Source organism: Cryptomeria japonica, chromosome 4 (assembly GCF_030272615.1).
Source record: "Cryptomeria japonica chromosome 4, Sugi_1.0, whole genome shotgun sequence".
NCBI classification, from domain to species: domain Eukaryota; kingdom Viridiplantae; phylum Streptophyta; class Pinopsida; order Cupressales; family Cupressaceae; genus Cryptomeria; species Cryptomeria japonica.
In genome coordinates, this window is record NC_081408.1 from 625,820,108 (window position 1) to 625,834,933 (window position 14,826).

Sequence of the window (14,826 nt, forward strand, 5' to 3'; positions counted from 1 at the left end):
AAACCCAACTTAAGATTAGGAATAGAACACCAATGAAATTTAACAGGGGAAAGAGCAGCACTCAAGAATAAATACAAAAGAACACTATGGTTGAGTCATCCTATCTCAAATAAGTCCTGAAGATATTTTGAGAAAGCATAATATCAAAAAACCTTGCTTTGGAATGACTGGAGTGGAAGACAGAGAAGTGTAATTTGGGATGTATTTAAGAAGCAAATGAAACTTTGTAAATGTAGTACATTGCAAAAAAATCTAATAAAAGCTCAAAACTAGCTTTGTAAATGACAAGAAAAGCAAAATCAAACAAAAAATCAAATGCAAATTAAAATCACAATACTTTTGTAAAGAAATAACTTGCATAAGAATATAATGTGAAATATGTTGCAAATAACCAACAATTAGCCACTTTGAGGGGGCTACCTCCAATAGTCCTTGATAAAAACAATATACACAATGTGATGATCATAAACTAACCACTGCCTCCTATATATATACCATATTTATGCCATGAATGTCATCCAAGCCAGCCTAACTACCTATATAAGACTATATAAATGATCATATAACTTAATTGAGGCTTAGACAAGTCACAAGTCAACTACACATGTCCCCATACGCAGTAAAGGTTAAGGGCATAGCATACCCCTGCCCTTAACATGAACATTGTCCCTGGCAATGTACACAAACTCTAGATGCTTCTGAAGGAATTCTTCATGTCCCCATGTCATATCCTCATCTACAACCTCTTCCACTTGATCAATTACTTTGTAATCATCCCCATCTACAACCTTCTGGACATGTATGAAGGACTCCCTCAAGTTCCAAAATGATTCTGTCTCCTTATCAAACTCTTGAAACTCTGTCTATGTTGGAATTCTACACTGATCAACTTGCTTTTATTTTATTTTGAGTCTTTTTCTTGTTCTTCTAGAGACTAAAGAGTGCCTCTTGATGGTGTTGCATGTGTTTTTCCACTGCTCTAACCTTTTGGTATCTCTCCAAATAGTGATAGTGCATGGAAAGATAATGCATGGTTTTAGTTTAAATTGTTTTGACTCTTGAGTACTTGGAAGAGTTCATTGCTTGAATAAAGTTTTCTAACTATGGTATATATTTCTTGATGTAATTGTGGTACATAGTATATTAATATTATGTTAAGCTTATTAAAACAATTATACAGTTTACTCTTAAATGTTGCATGTCTTGGAAAACATAAAATTCAAGCACAATATAGATGCTTAGTTTGGTTAGTCTCTTTAAAGAAAGTATATTTTTACAATAATCTCTTATTAAACAGGAAGGTGAAGATTAGCCCATAAGTTTTTCTTAAATAACATTTAAGGCTGCAATGAAAATTACTTGAACTAAATAACCACGAGTTGTCTTCTTTTCCCCTTCCATGCTGACTTTATGGTGTGGAGCTGTGGCTAAATTTGTGTTTTCTTTCTCAAAAGCAGCAGATCCCTGGCATTGGAATTGCGGCATGCCTACATTAGTAATCTCCTGCAAAGGTCTTCTAGATCCCTGCCAGAAACCACAGAATACAGTATCCAAAAATCTCATCATTGATATAGCAGCTTCGAAGTTCTGATATGGAATAATACCATGACTGACACCAGATCTGTCTAGTTGCATGTATCTTAGTGCAGATAATTTTTGGGAAAGCATGGGCAATGAAAATTAAAAAAAATCAGCCACAACCTAGAAAATTATTCAATTTTTTAAACTCAAAGTAAGCAACCCCAACTTGCATACAAAAATTATCTCATACATCTAACCTTGATTGATTGTCCGTGTTGGATTTTCGCAGTTAAGGTCATTACTTCCAATTTTGCTGAGGTCCTTTCTTTTTTATTCATTGTATTTGATGCTTCAAATGTACCAAATGATCCAACATTCAGCTTTGTCTTTCCATTCCCAGTAGGAGATACAATGCAATATCCAGTTTGCTTTCTTACACGGATTGTTTTCATCTCATTGTTGGCCTTTTGCAATTTTCTATTACATGATGTTTTCCTGTTATTGTCTGGCAAAGATTCAGTCCCACACTGAATGGTAGAGGCTCCTGCATCTGTTGATTTCTGCTCATCTTTAAATTCAACTCTTACTGCTGGAAGAGCTCCATGGCTTCTTTTCAGATTACGTGATTTAAGTGCTGCTAGAAGACCAGTTGTTCTAGGCATTGTGGCTTTAAGCTCAGCAATTATTGATGGTTCAGTTTGTTTATGTATGTTGTTTAATACATGTGCGCAATCATTTAATTCATTCTTGCTGCTTGTAGACCCTGAACTGGAGAAATTTGTGCTGGAGTCACTATTAGGCTTAGATAAGCGAGGATTTGGGTGCAAGTTTCCCTCATCTTTTGACATACATGATGTATTTTCTCCGAGATGCCTGTGATTTAGATATAAGAACAATTATAATAAGGAAACATGGATTTGACACAGATGTTATATTGCTGAACTGGAGAGCAAATCTCACCTTAGTTTGCAGTTGAATGGACTCTTTGAATCTGGTAATTTAAAAGGAACGCTCCTCCCCTTTTTCATTGGCTGAGCTGGGTTCTCATGTGTCCTAACCCTTGATTTGGTAACCGAGTGCACATCAGTAGGAGACAAATAGACTGAATTTGACACCTTGCCTTTCACTTTGAAACCCAATGAAGAAGAAGAAACAAGGTCTTGAAAAGAATGTTGATGAAACCTGAGAATAAACACCAGCATTATGCTTACTATAAACCAAATAGAATTACTGAAAGAAATTGCAATGCAGTAACTAAATCATCCCTTATCAGCAAACAGCTACATTGTAATGTCCCCTTTTGGGATTTACCTTAATTTAGTCCTGAAACAACAATTCTAACTTAAAGGGAGAATTGTAATACATTTATAAATATAATTTCATTGATTCTAAAGACATTTTACTATAATATTTAAATCATAATGCTAAGAATAATTTTGGAAGATGGAACTTATCTTGATAACTTTCTCTGACTTATGCTGATCATAAATCCCCCATAAACTGATTACCATCTCCTCACAAACTGCTATAGAACTCTTACAATCTCCTCATAAGTCTTTCTTAAAACTCTTCACTATCTCCTCCTATATTAGATATTGGTTGCCATATACTCAGAAATTTCTCATTGCACATAACCTATTCATACCCATCATAATCTTATTATATAACCTTTTAAAAGAATGAATAGAAACATCTAATGATGATGTCCTTTCTTGGGGGTTGCCACCCAAGATGCACAACGATTTGTAAAATCTTTGAATAGTTTTCAAAATATAATCACTGCATTTCCAAGGTATTAATTGCTACATAAAGCAATTCCCTTCCTTTTAGATATATGTAAATTATCAATTATTGATTAATCTGATCCTTTTTCTGACTGCTGCATTTGATATAATCAAACCTTTTATCTTGCCGCCTTTAGTTATATATTGATTAATGTCTCAGATTTCTTTATTGATATCATCACTGATTCCCTTCCATTCATACCACCAAGAACAATGATGTTACTGCCTGTGACTTAATAACGGTTCTGTTCTAACCCTTTGCTATCCCTGATATGACAATGTCGATTATACTAAAAGTGACTTTTCAAAGGATTATAGCCATTTCTGATGATGCAGTGTTAATATGCTGTAACTGTAAGTCATCTCTGTCGGCCACTTAAGTTGTTTCAGAAATGGTTTTAGAAGTGTGCAAAGTTTGGACTATGTCTGGTTACCATCTTCAGATGTATGCCATTGTCTCTACACCAACAGAGCACTGCTATTCCAGAGCGTATCAAATATGGATAAATAAATATTAAAAATCAGAGAATGATTCCATGATCCCCTTAACTTGATGTTTGATACTCCACTTATATCTTTTGTATTGAATGGTTGTGTCTCTCCTTGAAACGGAACACATCCTTATTCTTTCTTAATTGCACTTCTTCATGAACGATTGTTATTAGCTTGTTTTACATTCTTTATTGCTATCCTTAATAGGATTTGGTAATCACTCCTCTATAACTTATTAATTGCTATCTTTAAACTAAGGAAGTTAATCACTATCATTTATCTTAACTTGAGTGCTTCTTTTGCATATAATTGCAGGTCTTTGTATTAACTATTCATTGCTATACTTCATGATATATTTGTTGCTCTTCTAATGAAATCGTTGTTCAAGAAGATCACCGTCTTTGCATACAGAAACCACTATTTGTTTAATCATTGTCTGAAGTAAGATGAGAATTGATTAATATATAATTTATTGATCGACTAATGCTGATCGCTGTCCATCATGATCACAACATACTGACTATTGGTCACTGTTTTGACAAATCGCTAACTCAGAAGTCTTTATTGAATAATCGCTGCCTTCATGATTAAATCCGATACTCATTACCAATCACTCTTGCTGAATATCACTGTCTATTGTTGAGGGGACAATTTCTGACACCAGCAGTCCACTTAGTATTTGATTAAATAATTAACTTTTTATTTGAATGATATTCTATTATATATTGTTTTTATTGAATATATGTTTCCTGAATTTATTTATTATTATATTTGTTTCTAATTACATTGTTATGATAATGAATGTTTACATATTAATTTATTATTGATCAATTACAGTTACACACTGTTATTGATCAAACGTTTAAATATCACCATCTTATTAATATGTAATATTTATTTATAATATTTTCAAATATAAGAATAATTAATAAATATTAATTAAATAATAATATTTAATAAATAAATAAATATTTAATGATTCCAAGTAATCATTTGTTAATAATTATTATGTTAATTAATAATAATTACTTCATTTAGGTTATATATAATGATCAAGGAGGGGACATGACATACATTATCCCTTTCCTAAAGGAACTTGTGAATGGATCGTCCTAAACTTTTCACAACCTAATTGTTACAAAATGGAATGGGATTGTAGCTATTCAAAGTCTCAAATCAATAACAAATGGTCATTTTCAAAACATCGGACCTAAGCTACCAGGTTCATGTACCAAGGGCATACAACAAGTATAGGTTTCAATATGGTACATATTTAGGTATGCACAAATTCGCCTGAGACTGTGGATGCTGCCACAATACATACCAGATTCATACAGGCCATAACTAGGTGTCCATGCCCAGCACAAAAAAATATTTTTTAGATGAAAAAAGCATAACATGAAGAGTCAACTCTAAAACAACCCTAAAAGTGACTACCTAAGAACACTAACAACATACCTTGAATCAAAGAGGAGCATATTGTAAATTGGTTGCATCTCCTACCTAATCTAAGTCAGAAGTGAGAAGATACAATTCGGGATCTTATCATAAATTACCCCAAGGTTTGCATTCATGTTGTTGTGCATGATGAAGATAGAAGATAGAAGATTCTGCAATGCTCTTTCGCAAGACTTGTTTCACTTGACAGGCATGCAATCTAAACTCTATGGACAGTACAACATTAGACTTGAGCATCCAAGTTTGCAATTGCTTAAGGACAACCGATTCTGGGAAGGGCAGGCTATCATGTCCCCTTTTCGAAATTAGAGACATGAAGAAGGCCTCTAGCCTATCTTCATTTCCTATGGGCTAAGGAATAAAGCAAGGGGAATGATTAATAATATTATTTTAAGTTGGGCTCAATAATTTCTATTTTAAAAGGGCAACTTAATAGTATTATTATAATTAAATTTAAAAATATATCTTTTAACACTTTATATTAAAAAGGTATTTTAAAGACTTTTAAAGTAAAATTTTATCATGGGCCTAATTTGGAAAACTATTTAAAAGGGGCACTTGATTCATTGAGGATCATCTTGTCTTCATTTTGTAATTCAACATTTGAGCTCCATGTTCAATTTCACAAAAACCCTCGGTTGTTTGAAGATCTTCAAGGACGAAAACTTTCTTGGATTTCAAACATCCATTTACCACCATATAAAATTCTATCAAAATGCTTCCAAGGTTAAGGGTTTTAAATTCAAAAGATTGGCATATCATCATGCTAGAGTATCAATGGATTCATCTTGGCTAAGATTTCTGAAGTTCTAATGGACTCATCATATTCTAGAAGATCCACCCGTTGCTCTCAAATTTCAAAGGTCACTTGTGTGTAAATTTCTATTTTTAGCGACTATTGTATCCGAGAGTGACTATTCTCAATGTTCTATTTCTAGGCAATGGATGAAAGTAAATTTTCCAATTTAAAGAAAAATGTTTTGGACCTTTTTAAGTCCTGTTGTGACCATTTCACACATCGCCCCATTGCAAATGGGGACCCCTGCTTTTTGCTTTCTAGGGTTTGTTTTCTAGGTCTTTTAGGGTTTTGTCTGTTAGCCTTTAGCTTTCGAGTGTCGCCAAGGGGATCACCTGGATAGCAGGTTCTGCTTGAGTTAGGTCAAGTTGGTAAGTGATGAAGTCTGGAATGTCCTGATCTTGAAATTTGGCTAAGTCTGGAATGTCCTGATCCTGAAATTTGACTAAGTCTGGAAAACTGAAAATCCTCCAAAAACTAGATTTTGCAATATAACTCCTGGAGGTCTGAAACCACTCTCAAACATCCTGAAAGTATATATGGAATATAACTTAAAGTATAAATTTCTTATACTTAAATGTTATATTCCATAAAATTATCCTGACAGAGAGTTCAAAAGGTCAAATTTCGCTCCTGACCCTTCCTGAGGGTCCAAAGCGAATTTCGCTCTTGACCCTCTCAAGAGGTCCAAAGCGAATCTCGCCCCTGACCCTTCCAGAGGGTCCAAGGCGAAAATCAACCTAGGACTCATTTCTTGCCTTATTTGACCAAATTTTGACTTGCAAAGCATTTTGTTTGGACTTTGGAATTGATTGAAAACCTTGAAGAAAATGATGAATTTTGGCCAAGATTAGGAATTTCGCTCTTGACCCTTCCTGAGGGTCCAGAGCGAAATTCATTATAAACTTCATTTGCCACCTTGTTCCTGGCCTTGAAAGTGATCTTACCTCGCCCTGTGAAGTGGTTTGAAACTAAGAGATTGAGCAGTTTAGCCTAGATTGTGAATTTTGCTCCTGACCCTTGCTGAGGGTCCAGAGCGAAAATCTTATTTGAGCCTATTTGTCACTAATTTTGGCTAAATTTTTATGTGCAGGGTCTCTTGGAGTGAAGGTTGAACATCATTCAAAGGTTTGGAAGCGTGCAAAATGATGAATTCTGGACAAGGAAGGCAATTTCGCTCCTGACCCTTGCTGAGGGTCCAGGGCGAAAATCTTAGTAGAGGACATTTCTTGCCTTGTTTGGTCAAATTAAGGTGATTTTGAGTTTGAAAAAGGAAAAACCAAGCCTAGAAAAGGAAATTCGCTCCTGACCCTTGCTGAAGGTCCAGGGCAAAAATCCTAAAACCTACCTTTTCCTCCAAAATTTGAGCAAGGCCAAGCTTAGACATGGGTGTGAAATGACATTTGAATTGCCTTGAAGTTGGGTTGGATGGTTAAAAGTGCAAATTTTGATGCCCAAAGGCAAAATTCGCTCCTGACCCTTGGAGAGGGTCCAGGGCGAAAAATTCAAATCCTCCTATTTTCCTTGCATTTCAAGATTGGATTTTGGTTTTTATGACTTGGATGGGAGAAGGACGTGATGTTTTATGCCATGGAAGTGATTTGAAGATGAAAGAATTTGAAAATTGGCCTAAAACCTAAAATTCGCTCTTGACCCTTGCTGAGGGTCCAGGGCAAAAATTTGAAAAACCTCCACTTTGCCCTGCAGAAACAAAACAAGCTTGAATGAGTGGATGAGGAAGGACATTACCTAGTGATGAATGAAGTTTCCACGAAAAATGATGATGGATTGAGCCTAAATTTGCAAAAATCGCTCCTGACCCTTGCTGAGGGTCCAGGGTGAAAAACTTGGAAAGAGGATTTTCTTGCTTAGTTGGGAGACATAAACATGATCTTGCCTGGTGAAGAAGTTTTTTTGATAAGGAAATGAGGATTTTTAGTCAAAGTTGCAAAAATAGCTCCTGACCCTTGCTGAGGGTCCAGGGCGAAAAACACCAAAATCACACTTTTTCTCCTAAGATGGATAGAACTAAGACTGGGATTCAGTAAGAGGACCTATTTGAGATGCCTTGAAGAAATTTTGAGCTTTGAAAAATGTCAATTTTGAGCTAGGGAAGAAAAATCGCTCTTGACCCTTGGAGAGGGTCTAGGGCGAAATCACTAGCAAGCTTCATTGAGACCTTGATCAAAAATTGATATTTTCCAGTTTGCACTAAATCACCAAAATTGCTAAATTTGAGACATTTGGAAAATTAAAATTCGCATTAATTTAAAAGCATTTTGCATTTAATAAATTAATTTTAAGCCTTGAAATAATTAAAAAATCCACCTTGGAGGCACTAAAATTAATTTTTAAAATTAAAAATACAAATTGAGCGCTCAAGCACATTATTGGCTTTTGCAAGCAAGTCGGCCTCCTTTTTAATGGATTATTATCTTATTTTATTATTAAAAAAACTAGGTCGGCCTCATGGAAAGAAGGTGAGCGCTCTATATAATAGGGGGGCATTGTTTCAAGTTCAAATCATTCATTCATCCCTTCTAAAGTGCGAAATTGAGGAGCAATTTGAGGAGCGAAATCCAGAAGATTGAAGGCGAAATTTTGCTGAGTGTGGAGACTAAGGAGGGTGAAATTCTTTTGAAGACTAATGGAGGCGTAATTCATCCAAGAGAGGGCTATGATTTAAACTTTGCCTAGCAAAATCCATTTTTCTTGCATCATTTTCAAAAGGTCTTAGAGTTAAGTACTCAAGAGGAGGTATGGCGAAACTATCCTAATATCCTTGTTCAAGACTTGATTTTTGGGCACTTTTTTTAGAAAAGTCTAAGTGTTGATTAATTAATTAGGAAATGATAACTCTAGATTTATCATGAAGTTTCCTAATTAATATCTTAAATCTTCCTTTTGATGCTCAGGGACTAATTTTGAAATGTTGTGTAGGTATCAAGATGGCGACTCCTAAGGCCGGAGGATCTACAAGTCGGCAGGGTCTCATCAAAGAAGATCCGGTCCAGGACAAAGATGATCTCCTCCAGCTCGATATCATCAAAGAAGATCAAGCAAGGATAAGGGCGACCTCCTCCAGTCTAGCATCGACAAGGACGGCCTTCTTCAGTCAAGCATCATCAGGAATAACTTCTTCCAATCCAGCATTCCAAGGCGAGGTACATCAATCATCCTGCACATCAAAGACAAAAGAAGTTAGAGCAAGGGTTCGTTGAAGAAGCAGATAGTTTCAGAAGAGTTAATTAAAGCTAGCTTCTCAGCAACATCAAATTGGCATCAACCAAGTGTCAGACGAGGTGGCATCCTAGTCATCGCTCCTCCAGTCAGATTGGTCCACCTCAGCATGTCTAGATTCAATGTACCTAACTCATGGGAGGTGGCACAAACTTCAATGTACCTACCCCAGCTATCCATTGGTCGAATATTCCAGAGAAGACATGTGTCCAATTAATACAATTATTTCATTGGTTAGAATTGAGTTTGTTGTAACAAACCCTAATTAGGGTTTTCATTGTAGAATCTTGGCCATTGATCTCAAATTGATCTTAGCCATTGAATTGTATTAAGGGCACTATATAAGCCCCGGCTCTTCATTTGTAAAGGCTAATAGAGAGTAGGGAGTGAATAGTTAGAATAGTGAATTAGTCAGTTAATAGTATAGCAATTAGAGTAGAGTAGAGAGAGAAGGCAAAGATTGTTGCCAAGATGTTGTTGTAAAAGACTTGTAAAACTTCATTGAAGAAATGGTGAAATTTATGGGTCGATTCAACAATTTGCATGGTCTCTATACTTCTCATATTTGATTTCATGTTATTAGATGAGTGGAAGAAATGTGTTTGATTGATGGTGAAATTCGTATATCCATACTACTAGCAGTTTGTTGATTGCAGACTTGCCTTGTGTAGTCAACTGGAATCATTCAGCTTAAGCTTAACTTCAATTGTCGCTTCTTCATTGATATGCATCAGCCTGATGGTGTCTATGCCTATAGTGATGATTTGAACATCATAAAGCTTTCCTTCGAAGATCGCACTAACCTTGTGGAGATGGTCCTGGGATGTCAAAACAAGACTTAGTTAGAATTTCATCAAAGATCATTCATTGCTCCTACATTCTTAGTGTCAGAATTAGATCCTTTCCTCGCCCTCGTCTTTTTTTCCCTTTTTTCAAATCTAAGCCAGTAAAATCTTGTGTTCCAGCAATATTTAAAGCAAATCAGACGTTTAGGTCGACAAGTGTAAGTCCCCTTGTGATTCCAGCAAATCACATCATACCACAGAGAGCTTATCCACACGTAGAGATCCTCCAACGAAGAACCTTGAAGTCATCCTGATTGATCCTTTCGCAATATCTTCAGCATTCAAAGACTTTATTCAAGAGAGGATAAGGTACCCTTTAGGTATTTTATTTTGTGTTTGGCTGTGTACAAAATACACGTCAACAAGTCCCTAAAAGCTAACCTTTGTATGCCTGAAAATAAGTGCCTTGAGCACATAAATTCTAAATGATAGTTGAAGACCTGAAGTTGGGGCTTATGCTACAAAAAGTATTATTCAATTGAAGAGAAAATGAAATTTATGTTATAATTTCTACTTGTCTAAATTGTAGCTTTGAATGCAACTTAGTTATTTATTTCATGAAATTGTGTGACGTTCAATTTGTTTAATCTTCTCTAGTTGATGTGGATCTGCTGATCTCTACTTTGGCTAGTTAGTAAGCATTCATCATTCATTTATTTTGTATGGTTGCAAGTCTTTGATGTAAAGAAACCTCATTTGTGAAATAAGTAACTTCAGGTCTGGTTGAACCTTCGAGATCAAAAAGATAGGTCAAGTTTACTTTTCAATCATTTCTTTTCATGCAAAAATGTAAAATTCCCTATTAGGACTGATAAATATATTGCTCAGGACGCCTAAAGTGTTTCATTCAAATTAACAATTTGCCTAAGATGAAATGCATCGCTTCTCTCTTTCAGAAGTACCCTCATAGAGTTTAGCGTATTGACTAGGGAGCAAATAGTTTTTGATATTCCAGAATGAACTTTTTAATATTTTAGTCTATCAATGAATAACATACAATTGAGGAATTTGGGTGCACCTGCTAATTGCTGTGGCTGTTTGCGCTACTCTCGTGACTGCTAATTACTCGAACAACCTGCATATATCCTCTGTGAACTCTCGGAATCTATAGATGTCTCTCTGAAGAATACAAGGTGCAATCTGGTTCCACGGCATCCATTTTATGCTTCAACTCTCCATCATGACTCCTGCCATATATTTCCCGTGACTCGTGTTGCTCCGTGTACACAATGCTTTCAAAGTTGATTAGTTTATCCAGGATACATCTGGTATTATTAACTTAACCCGAATAAGGGAACTATCGAACAGGTCACACCCGATATTGGGTATGCTGGAAAAGAACGGGTCTTTCACTGTCTTGAATGAAGAGGACGCGTTGGCAACCTCTCTGCGTGTCCTTCCTCCATCATCCGCCTCACTGGTTTGTTTGATAGCGAACTTACTTATCTATAGCTTGTGCCTGATATCTTTAATGAATTTCTGCGTGGCAAGATGCTCTTATGTTCGGGTTTCTGGCAATGGCAACACTGTTCTGTCTCGTGTTCCCTCTTACGGAATATTTGCTAAAATGCACCAGATTGATTACAAGCTTCTCGTAATGTTTCAAAATTCCAATAGGCCAATCGTGAATTGACGAAAGGAATAGTTATGTATCTTTGATGTCCTGCAGACTATCAAATTGCTTTCTCCAAGACAAGTTCTATCCGTCCCTATCCCGTTTCCTCTCGGATGTCCATTTTTATTGATAAAAGTCAGCTTGAAAATTCCCGTAATAGTTAATAATAGTTAGGATTAACTATCGTGAATATTAATTATTTTATATAAGCAAAATGAAGACTTGATATAAAGTAATTAATATCTTTATGCGTTGACACTTAGTTATTATTTCCTAGGGGACATGACAGTCTCCCCTGCCTCATGTTGCTTGCCTTCAAGCAACTCCAAAACTCTTTCATTTTCCCAGGTAGCATCATCCTGAGACAAATTTTTCCATTTGATGAGATATTCCCTAATAGTCCTGTTTCGCAATTGCCTTTCACGTGTTTCCAGAATGGCTTTTGGTATCATCACGAGTTTTCCTTCATCATTCAAGGGAGGTAAGTCTTCGGAAATTGATACCTGCTGTCCCAAAGCTTTCTTGAGACAAGATACATGAAATACATTGTGTATCTTGCTTTCTACTGGTAAATCGAGTTCATATGCAACTGTACCGACCTTCCATACTACCTGGTAGGGACCATAAAACCGAGGCTTTAATTTTTCAGAACCACTACGTTTGAGAGAAGATTGCCGATAAGGTTGCAACCGGAGAAATACCAAATCTCCCACCTCGAAATGGCGTTCAACTTGTTTTTTATCCGCATATATTTTCTGTTGATTCTGAGCACATTGCAGATTCTCCTTAAGAGCTGTCAAAATGTCTTGGCTTTCTTGAAGCCAATCACGAGTTCTAGGGACATTATTCTGTTCAAAAGCAAGGTCGAGAAACGAGAGTACATCATAGCCATATAACGCTTTGAAAGGAGACATACCAATTGACATATGAAAAGTAGTATTATAACAATATTCACCCAGATATAACCAACGGACCCAAGCTTTCTGATGACCGGCTACATAATTACGAAGATAACCTTCAATCCACTTATTCACGATTTTTGTTTGTCCATCAGTTTGCGGATGATAACTGGTGCTATGATTCAACTCTGTACCTGTCAACCTGAAAAGTTCCCCCAAAAATATGCTCAAAAATCTGCTATCTCTATCACTGATGATAGTCTTTGGTAGACCATGTAATCGGAACACCTCTCTGAAGAATAACTCTGCAACCTGGACTGCTGTAAATTCTGTTGGGATAGGAAAAAAGTGTGCAAATTTAGTTAATCTATCAACCACCACAAATATACAATCTTTACCTTGGGATTTCTGTAAACCTGTGATGAAATCCATGGATATACTTGCCCATTTTTGATCTGGTATAGGTAGTGGCTGTAATAAACCGGTAGGATATGTTTGTTCTGCTTTATTTTGCTGGCAGGTGGTGCATTCCTTGACATTGCATAGGACATCGTTTTTTAAGCCTTTCCAAGTGAACCTTTCTCTTACCTAACGATACGTTTTGAAGTATCCTGGATGCCCTACTAGAGGAATGTCATGCATAGATTGAAGGATTTTTCCCTTTAACTTCGATCCTGTAGTTAAATAAATCCTGTCCTTGTAATAGATAACATCATTAACAATTTTATATTTATCATCCTGTATATTACCATCTAGCAAATCACAAGCAAAAGAATCCTTTGAATACTTGACCAACAATAAAGATTTCCAATCGGCTGTTACAACAGATAGAACATTGATTTCAGGCCTTCTAGATAAAGCATTGGCAACCACATTATTTTTACCTTTTACATATTCAATCTCAAAGTCATAAGCTTGAATTTTACTAATCCATTTCTGCTGCCTGTCATTCAAATCTTTTTGTTCCAAGAAATATCTCAGACTGTTATGGTCCGTTTTCACCACAAATCTGCTACCAACCAAATACTGTCTAAATTTTGTCAATGCATGCATGATAGCCAACATTTTTTTATCATACATGGAATATAATTTCTCAAGTTTATTAAGTTTCTTGCTTTCATAAACTATAGGATGTTTGTTTTGCATTAAAACTACCGCTATTCCATCGCCGGAAGCATCACATTCCAACACAAAAGGCTGATTCAAATCAAGAAGAGCAAGTACTGGGCAAGAACTCATTACCTTTTTGAGTTTCTCAAATACCTGTTGAGCTTCCTTAGTCCATCTGAATGCCCCCTTTTTGGTAAGATCTGTCAAGGGTGCCCCAAGTTGTGAAAAACCTTTGACAAATCTCCCGTAATAACTGCATAAGCCAAAGACTCCCCTTAACTCTGTAAGGTTTCGTGGTGGTGGCCACTCCAAAATGGTTCTCATCTTCTCTTGATGGACCTGTACCCCTGTTGCACTGATCATATGCCCTAAATACAATATTTCAGTCAATCCAAATTCACATTTAGATGCCTTCGAATACAATGATTGTGATTCCATAATTCCAAGAATTGTGTCAATATGTTTCAAATGCTCCTCCCACGTTTTGCTATAAATCAATATATCATCAAAGCATACTAACAAAAATTTCCTTAACTATTTGTTAAAAATATGATTCATACAGGACTGAAATGTTGCCGAAGCATTTGTTAGACCAAACGGCATAACCAAGAATTCATAATGACCATAATGACAACGAAAAGCAGTTTTATGAATGTCTTGTTCCCTTAATTTAATCTGGTGATACCCTGACCTCAAATCAATTTTAGAAAAATAAACGGCTCCATGCAATTCATCGATTCAAGGAATTGGATACTTGTTTTTGATTGTTTTCTTGTTAAGAGCTCTGTAATCAATACACATTCGGAGAGTTCCATCCTTCTTTTTTACCAATACTACAGATGAAGCAAAAGGACTAGAACTAGGTCTGATATGTCCCATGTCCAATAATTCCTTAATGGCCTTTTCTATTTCATCCCTGAATGCTTTAGGGTGTCTATAAGCGGTGGTAATTACTGGTTTAGCTCCTTCTTCTAATTCAATAGTATGTTCAAAACCTCTATCAGGTGGGACTCCTGGGGGAATATCATTAAAAACCAAATAATGTGAATCTAATATTGTTAACAAA

At 35.9% G+C, this 14,826-nt stretch overlaps 1 protein-coding gene across 2 annotated transcripts in view; it reads right to left on the reverse strand.

The window, feature by feature from the left end:
- The window catches only part of LOC131079051 (uncharacterized), an 82,823-nt gene that overhangs the window by 31,001 nt on the left and 36,996 nt on the right, over window positions 1-14,826 (reverse strand). For both annotated transcript variants that reach the window (XM_058016933.2, XM_058016931.2), the window contains 3 exons: window positions 2,482-2,703; window positions 1,779-2,394; window positions 1,360-1,524 (listed from right to left, as the gene is read on the reverse strand). In XM_058016933.2, the coding sequence (XP_057872916.1) occupies window positions 1,360-1,524; window positions 1,779-2,394; window positions 2,482-2,703 (1,003 nt within the window). The remainder of the gene's footprint in view (window positions 1-1,359; window positions 1,525-1,778; window positions 2,395-2,481; window positions 2,704-14,826) is intronic.